This window comes from Carassius gibelio, chromosome B11 (genome assembly GCF_023724105.1).
Source record: "Carassius gibelio isolate Cgi1373 ecotype wild population from Czech Republic chromosome B11, carGib1.2-hapl.c, whole genome shotgun sequence".
Classification (NCBI taxonomy): Eukaryota; Metazoa; Chordata; class Actinopteri; order Cypriniformes; family Cyprinidae; genus Carassius; species Carassius gibelio.
In genome coordinates this window covers 15,557,364-15,583,262 of record NC_068406.1, presented here as the reverse complement: position 1 = coordinate 15,583,262, position 25,899 = coordinate 15,557,364, and the positions used below count along the sequence as shown (strand labels likewise).

The 25,899-nt window shown below is 36.2% G+C and overlaps 2 protein-coding genes across 2 annotated transcripts in view; one reads left to right on the top strand and one right to left on the bottom strand.

The window, feature by feature from the left end:
• LOC127968178 (CMP-N-acetylneuraminate-beta-galactosamide-alpha-2,3-sialyltransferase 2) overlaps positions 1-25,899 on the bottom strand; it is a 310,280-nt gene that overhangs the window by 265,345 nt on the left and 19,036 nt on the right. The gene's annotated exons all lie outside the window — the stretch shown is intronic.
• Positions 149-24,754, top strand: hdac11 (histone deacetylase 11). The gene is made up of 11 exons (XM_052569173.1): positions 149-345; positions 782-842; positions 1,018-1,166; positions 1,613-1,713; positions 3,725-3,841; positions 8,800-8,842; positions 9,711-9,787; positions 10,600-10,662; positions 17,224-17,320; positions 20,023-20,201; positions 21,274-24,754. Exons 2-11 carry the CDS (start codon positions 808-810, stop codon positions 21,511-21,513), a joined length of 1,101 nt encoding a protein of 366 aa, XP_052425133.1. The 5' UTR covers positions 149-345; positions 782-807; the 3' UTR covers positions 21,514-24,754.

Genomic DNA, 25,899 nt, shown 5'->3' with positions numbered 1-25,899 from the left:
TAATATTATTGATGGATTAGTGTTGAATAACGTATTTATGTTGTTCGTGTTCATCTCAGTTTAACTCTAACAAAAAGGAATTTTATACATTTAGAGTTCAGCATTGTTGTCAGTATGACGTAGCAAGGGACGCGTGCGTAAGGAGCGCAGCTGTCCTTCAGGAAGGGAGGAACTACAAGCAGACGATTAAATATGCGCACCAACCTCTTGTCTGCAAATGTCCAAGAGAAACAACAATACTATCCATTAAGAGGATTGTTAATAAGTGTTCTGTTACTAATAAAAAACGCCTAGACGACGAATAATTTCACCGTAGAAATAAGAGAAATATAAAATGGCTAGCAGGTGAGTCGTGCCGATTTCACATTTACAGTGATTTTTTTACCCCCAAGCAAATCAAAAGGGTCCGGCTGTATCTTTCAACGAATACGTCGCGTTAGTTCGGTTTTGTTTATCAGGAGATTTCGGGAAGGATATTCTAAAGCGAAAATATTCCCTGCACAGTTGCGTCTTCCAAATTACTAGAGCGCCTGCGCAAAGCAGGCATGGCAATCTGGGATCTGTAGTTTTTCCTAACTTCAAGGATAAGTTTGATAATACTAAACGTAAACAAATAAAGATGTATGTACATTATTGGCAGCAATAATTGCATTTTAATATAGGCTATCTGTATACGAATGACAACCATAAAACGCAGCAAATGCTTACAGAAGAGTCCTCACAGAAAAACAGTGCCATAGTGACAGTTTTCCACTAATACTGTTATTTGATGCGTTTCAAGCTGAAAATTGGTATGCTGTGGCCACAATGTCAAAAAAAGAAGATTCAGGAGGAAAGAAGGGGTAGGTATTGTTTTCAAAATTTACCCAATGTAATTTTTCCACATTTGTTATGTGAAATGAAGTATAATGTACATTCAAATGTTATTGCAAAATAACTACAGACACCAATACAATTAGCATCTACACTCTCTTATATGCTGCATTACGTTTACGTTACATATTCATCTTTCCACAGTTCCCACCAAACTGAACTTTACGCAGAGGTCCCTGCGTCATGCCTGCCGATTGTCTATTCCCCAGAGTACAACATCACCTTCATGGGTCTGGAAAAGCTACACCCCTTTGACGCTGGCAAATGGGGCAAGGTCATTCGCTTCTTAAAAGGTGTGCAGCAAAAATGCAGGTGGAGTTTGCCAGGCAGGCACTCTGACCTAAGGTGATCTATAAAATATGATACAAAAAAGAATTGGGGAAATCAAAGAGCTGCAAGTCAGTTCAGGAATGGAGGGTGGTGGGGAGGTACAGGTGGAGGGATGTAGAGAAGGGAAGAGAGAGGAGCAATCAGTGAGGCAGAGATAATGAGGGAAGCTGAACTCCCCTTGGGAACAGGAGCAAGAGGATGTTGGCTTCTCAGCTGCTGCTGCAAGGTCAGGGGCAAAGTGTAACTCTGGCAGCTCTTCAGATAAACTAGTCAGCAGTGCAAGCTCTTTTCCTCATTAGTTCACTTAACAGTTGAAAATGTGCTGAATTTCCACAGCTCACCATGTATTATCATATATTAGTGTTCACATTAGTTTTTGCTTTCGTATGATACATTGATTTGTTTCCAGAGGAGCAGTTCATCACCGATGAGATCATTGTTCTAGCCAGGGAGGCCAGTGAGGCGGATCTTCTTGTCGTTCACACTGCGCGTTACCTGAACAGACTCAAGGTAGAGATGCAGTGTCTACTGTACCCATGTACTGTGTTATCACTTCTTTTCCTGGCACCCATAACTCCATATACTGATGGCAAAAGGTTACTATAAGCAATACAAATAACCAATTATAAAAGCCAAATTCTGATTTTCTAATTGGTTTGTCCTTTACCCCAACCCGGCTTGCGATAAACTGCAAATGTACTTATTGTAGACCTTCTATGAGATCAGTGCCAAAAGAAGAATCAATTTTAATCTATTATAGCCCCATTATGACTGTGCGGACATTCCTTTATCAAAAAGACATCTAGACTTCTCATTTCATCTCACCAGCAATGAGCCAGTGATGCACAGAGGAAGTGTACAATAGCAAATTGCACTGGATTACTCCGAGCAGACCTTTATTTCAATCCAAATCAATCAGTTCGCAGTCTTCTGCAAAGATTGCAGTCTGCCAAAAGGCTCTAAAGCACCCATAAGTCAGCTGCCCCATCATGCAGTCTGCACAGTGAGGAAAATTTAAAGGAGCAGTTCACACATAAATGAAAATTCTGTAATTATTCCTTGTGTTGTTCCAGAACTGTGAGCTGTATAATAATCAACTCCAAAACTGATGTCAAGTGTGAATGTCGAAGTAAACTTTAAATAGTTTCTTGCGTACAACTTCTGTAACAACGGTATAAACTCTTCAGTTATCGTATCAAAAAAGTTTTCTATTGAATGATTAGCATTGGCTCAATTGTTCATGAATGGAACTACACTAGTTGCGCTGTATGTTTATGAGCCTCTAAACAGCACAGACTCGATAGTGAATCATATTATGATGTTTGTGTTGTTTGTTTTATTCACTAAAAAGAATCCCATTTTTTTTCTCTTGTATTGAGCTGCATTTTGTAATTCACTAAAAAAGAACCAACTCAGAAGACTCATGGGGTCATAAATCGGACTACACTGGTTGTGCTGTGTTATTCACTAAATTCGCAAAAAATAAGAAGAGTCATTTGTCTGAGAAATCTACAGTTGAACTGTATGTTAACTGTGTGAGCCATGAGAACAAAAGGAAAAAAAGTGCTTTCTTGCTGTTGTACAGCATATGGCCCTTTTTATCGTATCAAATTCAATTGATTTTGCCTTGGTACTGTGGATTCGGTACAGACACGTTGCTGCTGAAAAGCAATACGGGAATGCTGCCGATCGAGCTTGCTGTAATGAAGATCACGATTAATCACAAAATCAATATTTTTACCCATCTTTAGCTAGAATGAATGGCGTAATGCACTGTGGAATTTTGAGACATCCGTTGTGTAAGTGAAGTTTGAAGATTCTACAGATTTTTTCATTTTGTGTTCATGGAAATGCACATAGAATCACATGAGGGTGAGTAAATACATGACAGTTTTCATTTGGGAATGAACGTATTCCTTTAAATTAGGCGTTCGATTTCCTGAATCTATATTTGGTGATGCATGTTTTGCTTCAGTTGTCGCTTGTAATGTAGCTGAGTTCCACTACTTTCTTCTCACTTATGAAGGCTTATCATTCAGCTTCATGGTCACCCTTTAAATCGGCTCTATGTATGTATTCTCTCTTTCCCTTAATGCATGCAGAACGCTATCTTGGAGGGCTCCAGAGAGGTATCTGAGTTCTACTGTGGCAGAATCTGTTGTACTTGCTTCACACTTTTTCACTCTGTAATATGTATTAGTACAGTCTATTTATCCTGCTTTAACATTTTGCCACCAGTTTGCATTTCCACCAAATTTTATCCCCAGCATCACCCATTTTTCACTCCCAGAGCAAGATTGGAAACCTGATGTATTGTACAATCCACCATCATCCCCCCTATAGCTTTCTGTTTTGATTTCTGTGATTTATAGCATCCTTTTTTTTCACACAATATCAACAAATAAATAATATGTCAATATTTATTAATTAGAATTTAGAAGGCATAGTCATTGTCATTTAGACCCAGAGTAGCACGATCATTTACCTTGAAAAAACGTGCATGTGATTTCTTCCCTCTCAGTGGTCGCTGGTGGTTGCCACCATCACAGAAATCCCACCTGTCCTGTTCCTGCCCAACTTCCTGGTACAGCGCAAAGTTCTAAAACCTTTGCGGACACAAACGGGAGGAACCATTATGGTAGGTTTCATGTATCCATTTTACCCAGAAATGAGATTAAAACATACATAATATAGGTAATTTATGAATTCATAATAAACTTTTTTTTTTTGACTTCCAAGCTACAATGTAGACCTTGTCTATTTTAAAAGAAAACATAGTTCCCAGTGGTACTGTTATAATAATAAGGGCTTAAAATTAATTTGCAAGAAAAAAAAGAAATCTGGAAAAAAATCTTGATTTTAAAGTTTTATAGCTGCCCAATTTGCTTTTATTGTCCAGCAGCAAAACATTGTATTAAATACAATACAAATAGGGTTCTGATAGATTACACATCCTTACATATCAAATAGAAAGTCAAAAGAAAACCCTTCAGTTTATCCATCTTGTGTGTTTCTGTAGATCTTAAGATTCTACAAGCTTTAACAGGGTTTTATTCCTAATTCTCTGTTTATGCTGCAAGCAAGTAGCACAGAGAAATTTGAATAGAAATGATGTACACATTGCTTTAGGATTTTTTCAGTAGGTTTTGTACAACACCAGGTGTTATACTGCTCAGAGAATGTAATACAGTGAGTCATCATCTTGCTCAGGCTCCAACTCCATGGAGTATTGTTCAAAGTTTTGCTTGGAAATAGGAACATTTGGTGACAGAAAGTTGTTTGTGAGGGCCTAGTTTGGGCCTCTCATTGGCATAAGTTGAAATAACCTGGGGAGGAACAGCCGGTAGGAAAGGCTCTGAACATCTGTGATAGAGACGCTCGGAGGAGTTTCTCACAGGTAACACAACCACATTAACACAAACAGCCTCTTTTGAAGCTATCATAGAAGCAGACACATTACTTGCTGCTTTCCTGCTTGGCAGTTAAGCAAAGAAACAAAAAATAAAGGCTGAGAATGCTACTTTAATTCCTTATGAGTTTTCAGTGTTTTATTTCTCAAAGGAGGTTTCTGTTTTTGGATCATAATAACCTGCTTGGATGTTTGTGCACTTCAGCCCATGACAGTTTTCTCTGTAGGAAATGCTTTCTGATGGTTAAATTGTTGTATTTAAATATTTGATTTGCTTAAACTTAAGCAATAAGCGCACAATGAGAACACAACTGAGAATTGCCCAATGAACATTTGGTATTCTTACCAAGAAGTTTGCATCATAGTATTTATCTTTAATAATAGTAGTCATTGAGATTTACATTTTCTTAGGAAAATGTTATAGGTGCTTGCTTGTGAAAAATCGCTGCTGCGATGCTAATGTAATGGCAGGATGAGTCTTTTTGAAGCTTCAGAACAACTAAACCAGTTCCTTTAAAAATCATTCACTGATTTGAACAGAATCTAAAATTGTTAAAGCAATAGAGACTGTGTAAATGCAACAAATCAAAAATACATTTAATGGCTTGTTTTCATAAACATTTATAGCACCCTGGCATTATATGAACTATATTGCCACCTTAATAATTTTTAAATCCTTTGCTTTAAAAAGCAAACAGAGGTTAAAATGAAGCACTTACAATGATTTAAAAACAGAAATATGGAGCTTGTAAATTTATGTAGACAATTAACGTTCTTAGTTTTTTCTGTTAAAACTTGACTAATGTTGTACTATGAAATGCAACTTAGCAGACACATTTTTCATAATAAAATCATGTTAATACCCATATTGTTTACTCCTTTTGTCTTTATTAATAAAGCAGTGTTTTAATGTTTACAAATTGGCCTCATTCACCTTTATTGTAAGTGCCTCTTTGTGACTGTAACCCAGATTTTTTTTTGCTTTTTAAAGAAAAGGATGGACAAGCCAAAATGAATTTTTATGGTAATCATTACAAACATTTCAAAACATTTCAATCAAACATTATTCCAAAAAGGCTGTTGATTTAGCCGAACCCAGAAAATTCCTTTAAGGCACGTTGGTGTTAATCTTCTAGCTGCAGTACCATCTTGAGGACGTCCTTCCCTACTTTCTGTCCTCCCTGTTATTCCAGGGATGTAAAAGACTGCAGTAAATTACTTTGCGGTAGGCCAGGTGTTCTCCACAGTGCATATGCGCTCTGACAGACTGCACTGCGCAGCAGACGAACTCACGATGAGTGTGCTCCACACGTCCCTCTCAGCCCGAGAACATAATTATACCTCCCATTGAGCCCTTCTCACGGCCTGCTAATTGACTCCCATTTCAGTCAGCAGTCGACAGGCTAGATGGAGCTGTGGTTCTGGTTCAGGGAACATGGGAGTATGTGCGGGCCGTCCCCGTCTTAAGTAGTGAGCAAGGAAGTTCAAGGTTAGACAACATCCGCCTTGTAATTGTGGGCGTTTGGGAGAAATTATCATAATGGGCAGACTCGTATCATTAATCTCTGTTCTGTTGTTGTGGATTTGTTTATTATCAGAGTCTTAATGTGATGATTATGAATGAGATCAGATGTGCACACTTGTCTTTGCTTTAATAGCACTACTTCAGTTACAAACAGGGCGGTCGAGCTTGAGTTTAGAGATGCAGAATGTGGCGGTGGATGTTTATATAAATTGATGCTTTTCACACAGAGCGGTCGTGATGTCATTTAGGTAGTTTGACTAGAAATGGCACTGATATGAGCCGTGTTTAGATTCTGAAGAGGATACATTTAAAAATAAGCATGGCCCAGAGCCAGTGTGAGTGAGCGAATTCTATTCGTGTCCCAGGAAACTGAGTCATCATTGTCCCAGTGTTTTGTAGATTTGTGTTTACTATATACTTATACACTGCTAAGGGGTCTAGAGAGTGAAATGAAATGCAGGTGGGGATTTGTCAAGTGTCTTTGCATCAGTTGGAAAGTGTTGGTATAAAAAAATCAATAATGTTTTGCAATGTATTTCATCATATTCCAGCAAAAGTCTAAACAACAGGGATACATTATAGCTGACATGAAGTGTTTCTGTAAAACAAAACACATTTATAATGGCTGCTTATTTTTTATTTTTTTTTGCCATTACAGGAATAAATGGTATATTAAAATAGTGTGTATATAAATCTAAAACAGTTTTTAAATTGCAGTAATATTACACAGTATTGCTGTATTTAGTGTATATTTGATCAAACTAATTCATCCTTGGTGTACTTTTCTCCATTTCTGTGTGTATTTATATATCAGCTGAACTGAATTGTGAACTACTGGCCCAAAAATCCATATTTTGTTGAGGCCTGTATAGAGACTATTTCCACGTTGCCATGTTTCATTGAGAGCACCGGATTTGAATACAATATTAATCATGAGTAAATTTATACGCACTCTGGTCCTTGAAATTGATTGAAATGATTGTAGACTCCAACTTTTGATGCAGTTTTACTGATGGATACCCTATCAGTAGAAACCCAGAGGAGAGGGAGAGCAGGAGAAAGAGTTGAGCTAAGCTGTGCCTCCTAGGAGCAGCTCAGGGCTCTAGGCTCACTGATAACCTTCTCCTTATGCAAAGCCATGCACTGGCTGCAGCCAAGGGATTGAGCTCAAGAGCACTATGTGTGTGTGTGTGTGTGTGTGTTCATGTTCGTGTTCGTATATGTGTGGAGCTCTCCTCTCAGTGTAGCACTCTACTTCATGAGTGACTGAAAGTAGCTTTTAATGCACTCAGAGGAGAGTGTCATGAGTGTACTGGGCTGTATATCAATTCTAGATCAGTTAAACTGGTCTAAAATGATCATTAGTTGGTATTTCAGAGTGTGTAACAAAGCAAATTCATAATAGATAAGCAACACATATCAGAAATAATATTGTGTAGTTTCTACTTTATATTTCATTGTTTGTATTTGGAAAAGGTCTTTAATAGATGTTTGTAAAAAAAAAAAAAAAAAAAACTCACCAGGACATTGATGATGATAAGAAATGTTTATTGAGCATCAAACCAGCATATTAGAATGATTTCTCTAGGATTATGTGACACTAAAGACTGGAGTAATGGCTGCTAAAATATAGCTTTGCCATCACAGTAATAAATTACATTTTAAAACCTTAAAATAGAAGACGGTCATTTTAAAATTTTATAATTTCACCAAATGACTGTTTTTAATTGATTTTTATTAAATAAATACAGCCTTGGTAAACATAAAACGCTTCTTTTCTAAACATTAAAAAACCTTAATGACTTCAATGGTAGAGTGTGTGTCACACACACACACATCTCAGGAATAAAAAAGCAAAAAATATACTATTTGTGGAAAGTGTCCCTCAACACATCCTATTTAAGGCTACACCACTCTGAATGGTTCTGCAGTGCTAAGTTCTCAGAGCTTGCAAAGACTTGTGGAGGCAACTAGATTACTTTTGAAAAGAAGAAATGATGAAAGTTAAACATGATCTTGTCTTATTTTGAAAGACGAGTGTAAATCTGATTATTATTTCAACAAAGCAGCATCAGGTTTTCTTTTTATTGCAAAACTCATTGGAATGCGCCACTCTTGGAAGACGGCGTTATCTGTGATAGACAAATGGATTACGGTTGCTGTGATATAAGCGCTATTTTAAAGACGTTTCCTGTTATTCCTCTGCCATTAAATGTGTTTCGATAGATTGGATTTCCCTTATGTTCATAATAACAGTAATGCAAAACTTAGATAGGAGACAGATATGTGAATAAAGGAAAGAATATATGAGGAAAGCACTAAAATAAATGACTAAACTGAGTGTATTTTAAATATAAGAAAATCACAGGCTATGTAAAAAGCTGCACAAAACCCCTCCTAAACCATCAGCAGACCATATATGCACAGAACTTGTGTGTGCAGTTGAAAGGATTTATAATCAGAGATGAAAGAAGTTCAGATAATGTTGTATCCTCCCTCAGCTTTAGCGCCAAGTTACTCTGCTTTTGATTTATCCGGCATATGAACAGATTTCTGTTTTTCTGTTCATTTATTGATGACTCGATAGGGGAAAAATGCCAGCTGGAAAATGAAACCATGAAAGTAAAGTGTTCTCTCTCTCTCTCGCTTTTTTCTTACCTAGGCTGGAAAGCTTGCAATGGATCGAGGATGGGCAATAAATGTGGGTGAGTTCTTCCCTAATGTTCCCAATCATCACTCGAAAAACAATTGCCAGGAGAATAAGTGCATTTTACTGTGGCTTATGAATTTGCTGTGTTATTTGATTCCATCTCAGACAAACTATTGATTCTCAAACATCCTGATATTACTTAGTCACAACAAATTCCCTCTAATTTTGTCACTGTTCAACTGACATTGAGTGGAAATAATTACATAAAATAAATAATAATATTATTATTATTATTTAAAATATATATTTAAAATAGACATGTTCCACTGGTAGCCTTGAACACTTCAATATTAATATGTAACAGTGTTGTTCTTTGGATAACTTCATTCAAAATTCCCCAAAGATGGCTATGTATCATTGCATTCACTATTCTATTCTCATCCTCTTTTCTGAAGAAAGTGGGAGAAAAAACGTGGCTCCTGCTTGCTCAGCCACTTCCTTCTTGCCTCTGAGAAACAGAGCCACTCTTTGCCTCTGCATTGCTAAACATTAATAGACAACCGACGACTATTCATTCAAATGCGCGCGTTGTTCTCTGGAGGGTGTTGCACAGTAATTGAAAGGTGTGAATCAGCAAGCGGGGTCGTGTGAATAAGCAATAAATGCTAATCAGCAACCGGCCCGCTCCTGTAGAGGAGCTTCCTGAGTGCAAAGTCATTTAATGAGGCTAAACGTGTCAAGTCATGGGAGGACAGATGGGATCTGTTACCTGAATGTATAAATACGATCCTAATTAAAAACTAGTCTTTCAATCACCCTCATTTTGTAGTAACATTCAGATGGAAATCTTCTGGTGGCACTGGAATACAGGTGCCATTTTTATGCACGGAGCTGTTTTTAAGGCTCTATTCTGCTTTTTGCAGGAGGAGGCTTCCACCACTGCTCCAGTGACAAAGGAGGAGGTTTTTGTGCTTATGCTGACATCACACTAGCGATAAAGGTGAGATGTTTGCATCAAAGCATTAGAGATTGCTAAATGGGCCTCTATAAGAAATGTATTAGCTATCTAAAAGAGTTGTAAATAATATGAATTAATTATGAATAACATGGCAGTCAAAACAGTTGAAATCTTTGACCAGTTGCTGAGTGAAATGGTGATGACCAAGGTCAAAATCTAATATTGCTTAGATTTAATCAATATTTTACTTAACCCTTTTTATCCAAATTCACTTAAAAATGTATTTTTATGAACAAATATGAAAAATCATGCTATATATTTAAACTAAATGAATTTAGATTTTGAAAGTAGTCTATAAATGCATATACAGTAGTTGGTGGAGTTTTTTAATTGCATGAGAAACTAAATAAGGTGATAGTGTTGGTTTACTACTGTAACTTTAACACTTTTATTCAACAGCTGTAATATTTTTACTATGTAAATGTAAATTTTTGGGTTGTGGATTCGCTTATCATATTTGGTATAGTTGCCATTTGGTATAGTTAAGAAATAATATAATTTCATTCTATTTAAAAAAAATAAACAGACTAAAGATATTAGGAATACATGCCATTAAATCTTTTACAATCCAGCCATTGAGTTTCATTAAACCATCCTGCATAGACTCATGGGTACAGATATAATGTTCCGCATTTCTACCATCTTTTTACTGAAACTCATCCATTGATTTGTTGTTTTCCACATTCCTTCCACTCTCAGATTGTTGCTATGTCATGAAGTCCACAAACCTCTCTGCAATTTGTTCCTCTGTCAGGCACAACCTAACTGCCTCCCTTGTGTGTTTCCCTCTGCAGTTTCTCTTTGAGAGGGTGGAAGGAGTTGCCAGGGCCACCATCATCGATTTAGACGCCCATCAGGTGAGCAGTCCTTTTTCAACTCCACTCTGTCAGTCAATGGAATTGACGACGTAGACGAGATAATACCCTCTTTTTGGAGGCGAAATCAATAACTCTGCACTCTGATTACTTATATGCAACAGCTTTAACTCTTCTGCAGTTGAAACATGCTTTCTTTTGTTGTCATGACTCCGTTAGTGTTGGCTGTTGAGTGTGTTATTAGGATGATTGCCATGGCAATCACTACTCAATGATAGAAATGCTACTTTTTTGGGTTGTCAAGTGTGTTATGATATTGTACATGCTCTTATAGTGTGTAATGAGGTAATGGCTTTTTGTGTTGTTTAGTTCTTTTACCAACTTACAAGAAGTTGGCTTATCCCCCCAAAAGTTTTACATTACCATATTGTGTGTGTTTTGTGTATTTTTATTTTTTTGCTATGTTTTTAAGACATCTGTGCTAATCTAAGCATATGGGTGGTTAAGTTCTTTAATTAGATATAATGTTCAAAAAATAATAAAATATATAAAATAGAACCGGACTAATATGTTTCAATGACTTTCATTCAAAAGTTTGGGCCCATTAATATTTCACATAATTGTGATTCTTTTTTGAACCTTCTATTCATGAAAGAATCCTAAACAATACATCTCAGTCTAATTTCTTGGGCACATAATCAACAGATTAGAATGATTTCTGAAGAATCATGTCATACTGAAGACTGGAGTAATGGCTGATGAAAATTAGGCTTTGCATCATGTGAATAAATTACATTATTAATATATTAAAATAGTAAATTTGAGTTTAAATTGTAATAATATTTCACAATATTAAAGTTGTGACACTTCTGACACTTGTAGTATGTTTACAAAGTAATGTATATCAATCTTTAACAAAAAAATAAATAAAAAAACTTATATTAATTAAGCATGATATGACCCCTTTAGAGACCAGATATGAATATTGTAAGAAGCCACTTAGTTGGTCTTAGGAGCAGTAGAATATGTCATAACCTATGCAGTACTGAGATAGTAAATGATCCCACTCATTAATAAAATAAGAACCTTATTTAATCATTCTCCCTAAATTACAGGTTTTATGATGTATACTTCACATGGATAACAGCCATATGCCAGTCATTGATTTATCCTTATCATCTTGATATTTGCTTGGTCACAAGTGTTTTTATAGACTGACTTACAAACTAATTAACACCAAAGCAGCTAATCACTTGTGAGAATGTATGTTCATTGCGATCTAGCGTCTCTTTGTGGACATTGGGGACTGTGAAGGTGAGCAGAAAATATTTGGTTTGACGGCGTGGTCACCCGTGCGAGAGGAGAGCTGGATGAAACGAAAGAGACGAGGAAGTGCTTGATTAGATAACAGAATGAAAAAGAGAGCTGTCTCACAACCAAGGACTCTGAGGTTAAGAGTTGAATTAAGAAGCAGAGCTCTAAATGAGCAATCAGCTGCAAAGAGACATCCGTAATTCTTTATGTTTCAGGTTAATATTGGTGCTTTATAATTTTGCAATACAATTTGAATCAAGAAAGCAAATATACAGTATGACACCTATAGTGAAAGATCTTTGCTGGAAAAAAAATGAAATGAACTGAAAATGTTCCATTAATTTTCATATAAAATATGTTATGGTGAACCATAGTTGTTTCATTTCATTTTACCTCATAATTTTCTTATTAAGATGTCATTACTTGATCTTCTAGTAAAATTACTTCTCTCTGGTACTGTGTGCCAGAACCCTGTCCCTTTCTATTTAGTCTGCTTGAATCCTGTCCCTTTCTATTTAGTGTGCTTGAATCCTGTCCCTTTCTTACAGTCGAGCATAGTAGGTGTTGAAATAATCATAATCAACCACAACTGAGTATATATAGTATATATATATATATATATATATATATATATATATATATATATATATATATATATATATATATATATATATATACACACACACACACACACACACACATTTTTGGTCCCACTTTATATTAGGTGGCCTTAATTACTATGTACTTACATAAAAAATAAGTACAATTTACTTAGTGTTCATATTGTATTGTAAAACACTTTTGCTGCTATTGAGGTGGGATAGGGGTAAGGTTAGGGAGAGGGTTGGAGGTATGGGTAAGTTTTAGGGTGGGTTAAGGTGTAAAGTATGGGTCAACAGTGTAATTATAAATGTAATTACAGAAATTAAATAAAGATGTAATTACATGCAGTTTTTATATATATATATATATATATATATATATATATATATATATATATATATAAGTACAATGTAAAAACATGTATGTACACTAAGTACATTGTACTAAATTATTAATTAAAATGTAAGTACATAGTAGTTAAGGCCACTTAATATAAAATGGGTCCAATGTTTTTTTTTTTTTACTTTTTTTGAATGATAATTGTGATCACATTTGTTGTCTTAATTAGTGATAAACTTGTATATCTGTGGTAAGTTTTTTAATTAAAATAGTTAACTAGTGAGTGTGCTTTCATTCAGCACACCTCTCACATGCTTGTTTACATCAGAGCACACACACGTCTTTCAAGCAGCATACAGCTCTGTTGTGCATTTTGACCCATTGATGGGAAATTAAAGTGCATTACAAATTCGGAATAATTTGTAATATATAACTATTCACGGTAATTAGAAGTGCCCACGTCATATATACAGACATCCCTTCGGGATACCTCCCTGAAATGACTTTTTGCAGGTTGGGATGTCTATATATATATAGCTATTATTACATTGCATTTATAAGTTTTTTTTTTTAAATAATTATCTTGCTGGGACAATCAAATGAAAGCTTTAATAATAAAATAAACACAAAACAGCGCGGCAGCCCCTCACGAACGACTGCCACAAACAAACAAAAACAAAACTCTCTCGTCCTTCACTGTCGTCGCTCCTGTTTTATGTCCTTCCATCTCCTCCGTGGGACTCGAGACCGGTGGATCGAGCAGGTGTCGCTCATTTCCAATCACTCCAACGGCCTCGCTCCGTTCCCACGGCTCTGGGCCCCACCCCACTCGCCACACTCACCAAGTCTGCATTTATTTGATGAAAAATACAATAAAAACAATAATACTGTAAATAATTTTTTCAAATGTAAAATAGCTGTTTTCTATTTCAAATTATATTTTAAAATGGCAAAGCTGAATTTTCACTGTAATATGCTGATTTGGTGCTTAAGAAATGATACGGCTTAATATCCTTCCTTTAATTAGTGTAAATCAACAGGTTTACCTTATATTTGCAGTTTATTGCACTCTCCTTCCTAATGAGTCACCTCCTGTGCTAATGAGCCCAGCCTATTAATTAAGTTCTCACGGACCCAGGTGTTGTTGTTCCTGATCAATTTTGGTGCTACAGTAGCACACAAAACTGGTATAAGCATTTTTAAGTGTGGCTTGATTGTAATTATAGTCTTTTGCTCATCGACTAAGCCAACAAGATCAGATCAATATCACTGCTGGGTGAATAATTCATGGAGGGACACAAGCAGAACAAAGGTGGGAATCTTTATGTTGGCATATAAATGTACCTCAAAGCGCTGTCTCAGCTGGGTTTAACGGCTGTGAAAATATCGAGAGGGGAGACGTTGGCGTTAAAGCTCCAATTAAAGGCTTAAAGTTATGCCATGTAATGGTCTCTGTAGGCAACAACAGTTGCATATATGAATTCATAAGTGTTTGCTAATAACCATGAGTATCTGCACAATGAGTTGACATATAAGGGATTCTAAAAGCTAAAAGCAGTTGTTAGCACCACTGAATGTTACATACCCAACAATGACTTAAAGTCAACTCAAAAGTTTCCCTTTGTCTTTGGAGTATTATAAGCTTTTTAAGTAGTAAAGTTGCAAAGGCTAAAGTCTCAAACCTAAAGAGAAATTCTTTCTAAAAGTTAAGACACCTCCACGCCTCGTTTAAACACACCCCAGCGTCTACGTCACTGTGTGGAAAGATTTGCATAACAGCTCCCAAATGTTTATGCAAAGAAATAAAGTGTAACTTGTATTCCTGCTGTAGTATTGTTGCCACCTCCACCATGTCCTGGAGACGCTGTGGTCCTGTCCTAAAGGGCACCCTCATGCACTTTCATGATGTAATACAGCTTTGACTGTCGGGTAGAAGTCTGCCGCGAAGTTCGCCCCAGTGTGGGCTTGGCAGAAGTGCAGATCATGGGTCCTAAACGGCTGCAAAGGGGGCGCTCGCGAGCACCCTTCTGAATACTAAAATGATTAATGGGATACCCTACGGTCTCGTGGACTTAACGGACATGTGCACACGGTAGCCATTGTAAGTCCGCAAGACAGAAGGTGCATGTGAAGTTTGCATTTCTGTCACATGCTTGAGGTGTTTGGCCAATCACAATACACCGGATAGCTGGCCAATAAAAAAGCACACCACGCTTTCAGGAGCTTTAAAAAAAAATCATTGCAGAAATGTGAATGTGCAGATTAAGTTGCTACACTGGGGGGGTAACTTGTCTAAAAAAATGTAATGAGGGAAAAAAATAATCCTTTTTACATTTGAATTGATGAGTTGGAGAAGTGACAAGGCATTAAGAATCAAGAAATGGCCTAAGAGCAAATCATCCTAGGATTGCTCTCATTCATTGTTTTTGTTGTTGTGTTATTTATATGCTGTTATTTAATATATTAAATTATATGTATTATTTATTAAATATAAAAAAACTTTAAGTTAACAGAAATAGTTTTGAATACTTTTAGTTAACAATGAAATATCAGCAAGTTTTCATTTAAGTGCCACTGGAGCCTGCATAATATTTGCCAGGCCAGTCTGTGTAATTCGTCAGACATCAATTTCCCGCTCATCTCCAAGACCTGCAGCATTTATCAGTCAATATGACTCTGTGGATTTACAAAATCTTATCTCTTAGCATCTTTCAGATTCAGTTTTTATAGTTCATGACATCAAAATATCTTCATATATCCAAACAGCATCTCTATCACCTCTTTAATTGCCTGTAGCGAACTGAAGAGGGTGAATCTACATGAAAACAATGAAATGGTCCATCTGACATTTCCAGCATGTGCTTATATTAGTAAACAAGCCGTTGGGCGTTCCAGTTCCGAGGTGATTGCAGACTTGATCTCTGATGCAGGAATACTGTACCTTCTGTCCTCTGGTCTTATAATAGCATTGACGCATCAGATAATATTACCCTTCTGTAACAGTTCACCTCTACTAGAGACCATCAGTGCAACTTAAGGGCACCTGCATGTTCAGTAATCACTCCTGTATATATTATTCATGTAAGCTGCCTGTTAGATTTCAGAGGACCAAACTCAAAATTGCTACATGGATATATTTTTGCCAGCAGCAAGGTTTCGTTGGTTGAGTGCACAGATGGTGCAGACAGGAGAATGTGAATGTGTCCCTAACGTGTGGTTCATAGTCTCGTAATTGGCTAACGGTCGCTGTGAGCAGAGAGACAGGGCTGTTTTGGAATAAGAGGCTGGAATCATACACAGGAGTTGTGGGCCTTGCAGCAGTTTTAAATTAAAAGTGACACTGTATGTGACAGAAGAGGAGGATGGAATGAGGAGAGATGGAAATGTTATGTCTTCAGAACACAAAGCTCAACACTTAGCAGAGGAGAGCTATGGGAAAGCTCATCTTCGCATCTCTCGCTGTCAGTCATGCTCAATTTAAAAAACAAATGCAGTTGCACTCGCACTGGACATGTGCAATACACTGTATTATAGTAACTGTTGTTGACAAGCGGTTTTGAGATTTTTGTGAGCTGAGGGAGTGAACAGTTTTGTAAAATACATGAAATACAAGTTGTGAAATACATATCTTTACCCAAAATATCCTGCCCTCTGTCAACATGGGATACAAGGAGATGCAGAAGAGGATGCAAAAATAATTATTTTATTTTAGTCGCTTTTCTACAAAATTCCCAAAAATTATTAAAAAAAGATAAATTACTTGAAGCAAAACCAAGTTTATTAATTTTAACTGCAAAGCTTTTTAATGAAAAATTTTCTTTTACTGCTGTATTATTATTATTATTATTATTATTATTATTATTATTATTATCATCACTATTATTATTAAGGGTGAAATTGACACTGGGGGTGATTTTGATCATTTTGATAATGCATTGAAGAAGGTTAATATATTATTAATGTATTTTTTATTTTTTATTTTATGGAAAACAAGACAATATGTTCTATTTTTGCCACATTTAAGCTGGCATTTTACCCACTGGGTTCTGCAGATTTCCATAGACTTGAACCCTTATTATTCTTTGCACGCTGACTTATTGAATATTCGTATTTAATATAATAATTTCAGCTCATTATAACACAATTGGTTAGTAGAGTTCAGCAGATTTTCTCTTAAAATCACCAGTCATTTTTGTGTTAACCACTAGACCATATATTTATTAAATATATTTATTGGACTGTAGTAAGTGAAACCTGCTGCAACATTAATCTTAGTTGTGTTTATTAGTCCAAAACCAGGAATCCACATAAAATGAACTTATATTTGCTCTTTGATGCATATTGCAGGGAAACGGCCACGAGCGGGATTTCCTGGAAGACAGGCGCGTTTACATAATGGATGTCTATAATCGCCACATCTATCCAGGAGATGGATATGCAAAGAGTGAGTTAATGTGCATTTGAGTGTGTAAATGGGGATCTGAAGTGATCCTGATTATGTAAAGATATCCTGTCCCACAGTGATACGAGAAGCCGAAGCGATTGGGATCATGGTTATCGGACTGATTTAGCCTTTATTTGCATATCTACACACACTCTCAAAGAATGGCATACTGAGGCGAAGGCAGATGAAAGGAAATGAAAGAATGCATGTCACCCTTCTGACGGTTAGCGCTTTTGCTCTCCTACAGGGGGCAGTGTCCTGCAACCCTCATGCTACTGTACTTGTACTGAATGCTTGTATCTTATTTTTATCATACACATTTCTAGTGTTACCTTAACACCTTTCTTTATATAAAAAAATAAAGAAGAGTTTGCATGAAAACAAAAAGGGATGTGAAAATATTTGTACCTTCTCTGTACAATATCTGTGTGTGCCTACTTAAACATTGCTTCTGATACAAATATTTTCTCACATCGACATGCCAGTGTTTGTTACAGTAATCCATTTGTATAAAAATATATTTTTGAGCTTAATTTATTGTACAAATATCTTAACATTTAAAAGCCTTGGCTTACAATGATAAGGTATTCAAATTCAAATTGACCATTGATGTCATTGTCATTTGCTTACTGAATGGCGATTGGTCTTCTTTTTCTGCCTTGCATGCACTGATATTTCCTTTAGGAAATATTTTGATTGATATGTTGGATATCAAAGAAACCCACAGCGGTTTGAAGGAATGACTGACAACATGCTTCAACTGGCACCGATATCGCCACGTTATAATCTTCGTCAATTAACGCATCCGTTATTTGCACTCGCTCTGTCAAACATTTGAGTAGGAGTGACAGAAATATTGCTGTTCTGATCAGCTTCAATGCACACTGTGCGACAACTTGTCAAACCTGAGATGATTTCATTAATGCATTAACGTACCGTAACCAGCTAAACATAAGGTTTTATAAACATATAATATTCTGAATTAAACTTCCCCTCGCTCTATTGAAGGCACATCCTGGCTTCTCATGATAAGTTTTACATGGCCTTACTTTTTTCTAAACCATTTTCCCTCTGTGACTTCTCAGTAGGTTCAAAAGAGAATGTACCACTGTTTTCTTACTCTGTGTATTTGTAGTCCTCTCATCTGCCTGGAAAGGCACAAGAGACTAATTAAGTCTTAAAAGCCTCAGAGAAGGCAAGGTATTGTGCTCCATTTGCCTTTAAACCAGGCTTAAATAAACGAAAGAACGTCTTGCATTAGTTTTACCTTTTTAAAGTAAATAGTTACCACTTTGCAGTTACATCCACAGCAAATTTGGTAAGAAAAAAAGCCAGAAAAATCCTTAGTGGCTTTTCCCCCAGATTATTTTTTTAAACCGGTGCAATTTAAAAAAAAATCTGTAATTTACTCACCCTCATACCCCTGTATCTTTTAAATATTTTGTGGGTATTACTTGTGTGGAAAACAAAAGTAAATATTTATTGCAGACTGTTATGGCCGCTCAAATACATACTGTGAAAGTGAATGGTGACCAATTATATCAAGCAGTTTTAATTGACTAATGACTTACATTTAAAAACTCTATTATATGATTTTATGATTTTTTTTTTATATAGCACAAAAGCAGTGTTGTGCCTGAACGCGTTCATTGAAGGATAGTTCATGAACTCGTTCATATTTTGGGCGAACGTGAACTGAACGTGCTGTATTAATGCCTGATGAACGTTTCTGTCAACTCGTTCATTCTGGTGTCTGTGAACGGCACGCTCTCTCAGGTTAACTTCGTTCAATAGGGTGCCAGATTTCTATAGAGCCTTCCAGGCGAAAAACCGGCTAAAACACACCGTAAACGGGTTTTAATATGTAGCGGAAAAACACCCAATCTGGCAACACCAGCCACCAGTGTCGCACCACCGTCCGCCGCCTGCGTGGCGCGTCACCAAAAAAAAAAAAAAAAAAAAAAAAAAAAAGGCATCGAGGTGACAGCAGCATGTAGCAAGAAGGCGTATGACCATTTAAAAGAATTTTATGATGTTTATGACAAGGTCGTTGAGAATGGGAGACAAAGCATTAAAGCAACAAGGGGGAAGTGCTGTCCCCTCAATGCTAATGTAAACCCTGGTTGGATAAGGATTCAAAATTGGAAATGAAGATGAAATCTGACGCATAGCTTCACTGTTAAAATTGATAAAATAATTGCTGTCTGTGATTCTATATGGGCTGTTGCAATAATTTTGAAAAATAATAGCTCGCAGCAACATATGGAAAAAAGAACTATGAACTAGTTCATTTTTGGAACTGTGTGAACTTAGTTCAAAATTTTGTAGTTTGAACTATGAACTGATCTAGTTCATTTTAAAATTTGTTAATTGAACTTTGAACTAGTTAATGTAGAAAGTGAACTTTCCCAACACTGCACAAAAGACATTTGGCCTACCCTGGTCACCATTCACTTTCATTGTATTGAAGAGAGCAGAAAAGTCATACAGGAAAATAAACAGTCATATGACTTTTGGAACAGAATGTACATTATTGGGTGAACTAACCCTTTTAAAAGGTTATTTTAATAGGTTTCTTTGTCCAGTATTTGAGCGTAACTACTCTGAATTGCTGTTATATATTCTGTTTGCTGACATTTTACCTCCCTTTGTCTGCAGTTAAGGTAATGAAAGCCTAATTTGGTCTTCATTTTTGACTTCAGGGGCGATTAAACGAAAAGTGGAGCTGGAATGGGGCACAGAAGACATGGAATATCTACAGAAAGTGGAGCTCCATTCAGAAGGGGCGCTGAATGAAATACGGCCTGACATCATCATATACAATGCAGGCACGGACATTCTTGATGGAGACCCTCTTGGAGGGCTGGCTATATCCCCACAGGTACAGCTGTCACTCATTCTATCTTTCAGTCCACCATATCAGATCTGAGACTGCAGGGTTTTCTAGCCTGGTCAATAAACTTCTGTATCAATTATTCAGGATGAATGAGCAGTAGTGCTGAAAAACGTCTTCATTTTGTAGATTCGGAGAGGGAGATTAGAAGAAAGACTTTTTATTAAAATCATACATCATATAGTATATAAATGTTGACAGTGTTTGATATGCCTGCACATGAGGTTACACTGTGACCATGTGCTTCATACATTTTTGTATTTCACTTACACATTATTGAATTTTCATTATTAAATGCTATTAAATTAATATTATTATAGCATCTTGTTATAAAATTACTAGCAAGCATTAACTATAACTTTTGTCTCTATAAACTACAAATTTGCTGCTTATTACTAGTTAATAAGGTAGTTGTTAGGTTTAGGTATTGGTTAGGAAACTAATTTTGGATCGATTTGATATTTTGCTAAAATTACTCATTACATATCACATACCCCCATGCTGTTCCAAACCTGTAAAAGCTTTGCTCGTCTTCGGAACACAATTTAAGATATTTTGGATGAAAACTGGGAGGCTCGAGACTGTCCCATAGACTGCCAAGTCCAGAAAAGTATGAAAAGCATCGTCTCAAGCAGTACTCCATCTGCCATCAGTGGTTCAACCGTAACACTATGAAGCGATGAGAATACTTTTTGTATGCGAATAAAACAAAAATAACGTCTTTATTCAACAATTCCTTTGTCAACTGTGTCTCCTCTGTCTCTCCATATCACCGTATATACTGCGTATGCTGTTCTGTATCAGCTGCGCCACAAGGATGCGCTGTTTTCTTTCAAATCTGTATTTATGCTTTGATTTGAAAGAAAACAGCACATCCTTGTGACACGGCTGGCACAGAAGAGCATACGCTCAAGCCTCCTGGTTTTCATCTGAAATATCTGAAGACAAGTGAAACTTTTACGGGTTTGGAACGACGTAAGTGATCAATGACAAATTTTTCATTTTGGGGTGAAGTATCCCTTTAACACTGAATAATAAAATATTCTCTCCCCTCTTTCAGGGTATCATTAAGAGAGATGAGATCATCTTCAGGGCAGCCCGGCGACGAGGAATCCCTATCCTCATGGTGACATCAGGGGGCTACCAGAAGAAAACCGCCCGCATCATTGCTGATTCCATACTGAATCTGCACAGACAGGGTTTGATTGGTGAAGAGGCTGTAGAGGGTGCAGGACCCTCACATGTACCGCTCATGATGAGCAAATCTGTGTCATCGGGGGCCACGTTCAGTGCCATTTAAACTCTCCTGATCTTGGACCTTTCAAGTGTGTCACTGTTCATTTATCTAATGCAAACATTTAGAACTAATATCTAATGTTCTGGTCAGGGATCTAATGGTTTGGTGGTTTGGACCGAGATTGACTCAGGATAGTTTTTGTAGTTCATTGATTTGAACTATTTATTTTTTAGTGATAGTTTTGGAGTGAAATTTTGAAATTGGGTAATATTTTTTATCTTTTACCATAATTTCTTAAGGGTAATTTTATGCAATGCTTGTTTGCACATTCAATTTTCAAAGGAATGTTTTACCCAAAATAAATTCCGTCAGCATTTAACGCTTACACTTATTCCAAATCTATTCAGTTTTATTATATGGGAAAAGAACGTTTCTCATTTTATGTTCCACAAAAGAAAAACAATTATACGGGCTTGGAATGATAGAGTTTTCATTGTTGGGTAAAACTCTTTAATTGGTGCCCACAAGTTGGGCGTTGGAAGGGAATTGATTTCTTCTCAATTTCAAATTTAAAACACAAATCGAAGGGGTACTGTACATTAATACATTCTTTTAGAAATCCCCAGTTTGAGATCCACACAAGAAAAATAGTCCATTTGCCAAGAGTTGATTTTATTAAAGGATTTGCGTCAGCTGCAACACTATATTAGATTTCTTCCAAATTTAATCATGTCATTAAGTATCAATTTTGGATGCATTACAGATTCATCATTGCGTCAACCTGCTCTGCTTTCACGCCTTTATTCTGTAACATTAAATGGAAGTTAAGTGGAAGTTGCTCTTAAGACGTGCTTTTGTGACCAGTTAGTTTTAGCAGCACGCAGGAATTCTCATTTGTGTGCATCAGCAGGTGGACCATTGTCAGGCTGAGTGGTTTCTATCATATTACACCTGGCAGGCTTTTGAAATGTCTTCAGGCTGAGGCCGGGGCTCTCTCTATTAGGAAATGAAACTCTTCATTGGAGAATCTGAGAGACACTTCAGTTGGTTACCAGTGACAGTTCTAAAGCCGTGATCTTGTCTGCCTCAATTTACGAAAATGGTTTTGGTCGTCTAGAGAATAAATAGGAGATGATCACGCTGGTTTCTTTTTTGTTCAGATTCTAAATTCTAGTTTGAAATCTAGATTCTCAGATTTTTTTGTTTTGTTATTGTTTATTACTCTACAAAAATGTACTACTATTGGCATTATAAGCTTTTATTTAAAGATATGATTCACCCAAAAATGAAAATTTTATCATAATTTATTCACCCTCATGTTTATATATATATATATATATATATATATATATATATATATATATATATATATATATATATATTATTTAATTTTTTTTTTTTTCTAAATTTGCTTGACTTTTTTTTTTCGTGGAATACAAGTAGGACATGATAGGAAGAAATATGAGATGAGAGGAAAAAATTACATATCAATGCTTTTGTGTTCACTCTCAAGACTGGTAATAATATGTGGAAATGATATGAAGTGGAAGGAAAAAAATCTATACTGTATTTCAGTGCTAATGCAAGTGGATGTAAAGTTTCTTGGGGGAATGTTTTGCAAGTAAGTGCAAAGTTTTTCAAGGTGTCCAAAAGAAATGTAAAGTTTCTTTAAAAGTTTTGCAAGTGAACATACTGTTTCTCTGGGGACGCAAAAGTTTTTCAAGCAATTACAATTTTTCCTTTGGGAACACGAAAGTTTTGCAGATGAACACCAAAGCACTGAATGTTACATTTCTTTACATCTAATATTTTTTCCATCACAAACTCCTGTTTCTATCCACATTTTCTAAATTATCTCCTTTTTTGTTCTGCTAAAAAAATAAAAATAATATATATATATATATATATATATATATATATATATATATATATATATATATATATATATATATATATACACATACATACACCATAATGCAGGTAATTAAATGAATGTCTTTTATTTAGTTTTATTTCAAGCTCAAGGCTGGTATTCAGAGGGTTGTCTTTGAAGCGAGTTAGAAGTTTTAGAAAATTGCATGCACCTATGGCATGTTTTTGGGGCAGATCTATATTTCTGTGTGGCTCATGGCAGAGAAGGACTGCATATAAAATCGCATACTTTCTAAATAGGTGATTCTTTTGAATAAGTAATTACCTGCTAACAATGAAAAAACTATTCTAGATAGTAACAATGTGTGTATAGTGTGAATGTAATTGGGACGTCATCCAGGCACCATTGGCGTACTGTTTTATGAATACTGTGAATTCGGACACACTACTTCGTTTGCCTATACAACAGTTGGGAAGTTTGCGATTTCAGATGCGGCAGAAATATTTGGAGGAGCTAATGGTACAGAAACACACATACACACATCATGTTTAACAGTGAATTAAAATGTAAGTTTTAAAATCTACTGAAATATGATTATTTATTTATTTGTTTACAATGATACCTCCCTATCCACATATCATGGTTGGAGACTTAGGTTATAAAAGTAAAGAGAGAAGAGCGCTAAATTAGCGAGGTGTTTTCTTTTTTGGAATGGGAAAATTTGAGCATTATTAATGTTTTTTTTTTAGGTATTGGGTTGAAGTTATGAGTCTCATATTGCACTCGGGTGCTGGAGGGATCTTGGTAATGGACACTAATGAGTGTAGTAGGGCTCTTTTTGTTTCCTTTCTTTTTCTCTTAAATGAAAGGCGTCAAAAGGATGCGTATGGAGGTCACTTGAAAGACGTGAACCCTCTAGGTCTAGCTAGCAGTTTAATGGATCCGTACATGAAAAGCACCACCGCGGTCCTGCTTGAGCAAATGACTTTATGATAAGTATTTCATGTGCATAGGTCTAAATAGGATTTAAAATTTGAAATGGTAACATTTTGTTTGGTTGATAAACTTGTGTACACCTTGAACACTAAACGTCTTATGCACTTATTGTGGTTTGTGCCACTTTATGAAATATGTATATTCAATTTATTCCTTTGTCTTGAATTATTTTTGATAGGAAATTCCTTCAAATTTAATTAGTAACTCATTAATCATATCTTGTCTACTTAAACCTGTTTTTATTTATAAAAATACTTCATTACATGGGTAATATAATACATTTATACAAATCTATAGAGATGGTGCTTTGTTAAGATCTAACAAATGTGCCAAATGTCTTCATGTTGGGTTTGTCATGTTGTTTTGTACCTGGAACATTTATTTAATGCCGTTTCCATGTAAGAACCAGGAAATAAATCAAGTCTAACAATGCAATTACCGAAGACCTCATGTTTATTGTATACTATATCTGTTAACACTTGATATGATTTATATGACTTTGTTCCATCAGCATGAAATCTTCAAACACCTGCTGGTTTATTTTTCGAAAGCCTTGACACAACCGGAGAAGATTAATGCTGAAAGCAAGTGCTAAGCGGCGGGACAAATGTGCTGTATTATTCATCATCTCTGCTTTCAGTCTCTTTTGTTAGTGTGTTTGTTTTGCAATGCACAAGCAGATATCATCTACTGACGTTTCAGCATGTGTGTTCCCAGGGAATCAGACCCATGACCTTGGAGTTGTGAGTGCCGGTTGAGCTGAATGCCCATGACGTGGATATGCTTTCAAAAGGTGAATGATTTGACCATTTATTCTACTTGATACTACTTTTTTCCAATCTGAAAGCCAAAAACAACACGCACTTCTGTGAGCTTTCCATTATGCCAACCGTGTGTATGTCCCTCCCGTACTCCACCCTCCAATGATGTCAAGAGTTATTTCAGGAGGTGTATATGACTCAGCGATCAAACGCCCAGAGCCCAGTGACGTCATGTGAGCTGTCCGTCTGAGAGCTACAAAAGCAGCTCAGATGTCTTTATTCAGACTCCCCATCGCCACTGTTTTACAGGCTCTCATTAACGGCTGCTATGCCCTGTTTACATAGTCTGAGGTAATGAGTATGGGTCGCTTGTTCCTTACTCTTCAGCCTGATTAAGGACTTTCTCAGTTGTTCTTTGAAGAAGAGATGCTATAAGTGGTCTTGACTCTATGGGGAAGCTATGAATCCTTGAGATTACTTTTAAGTGGCATTGAATGAAAATGCAATGTTGTTGGATACTGAATATTTCATACTGAGTGCCTGGCGGGACTGTGCATTTATTGATTTATTTTAATACATTTCATTTATAAACAAAGTTTACAGTTTCACCGTTCAGTCACTCATGGCTTGATCTTAATTATATACAGTTGTAAAATTGAATTCAGCTTGGGAATCAACCTACAATCTCTTTTGAAGTCTCAGGGGGCTTTTTAAGAAATGTTTGATCTCAAGAATGTGCTGAGGACATAATCAAATTCCATTTGGATCTGTTCACCCAACAATGAAAATCTTACCTTAATTTAGATATTTGGTGGAACG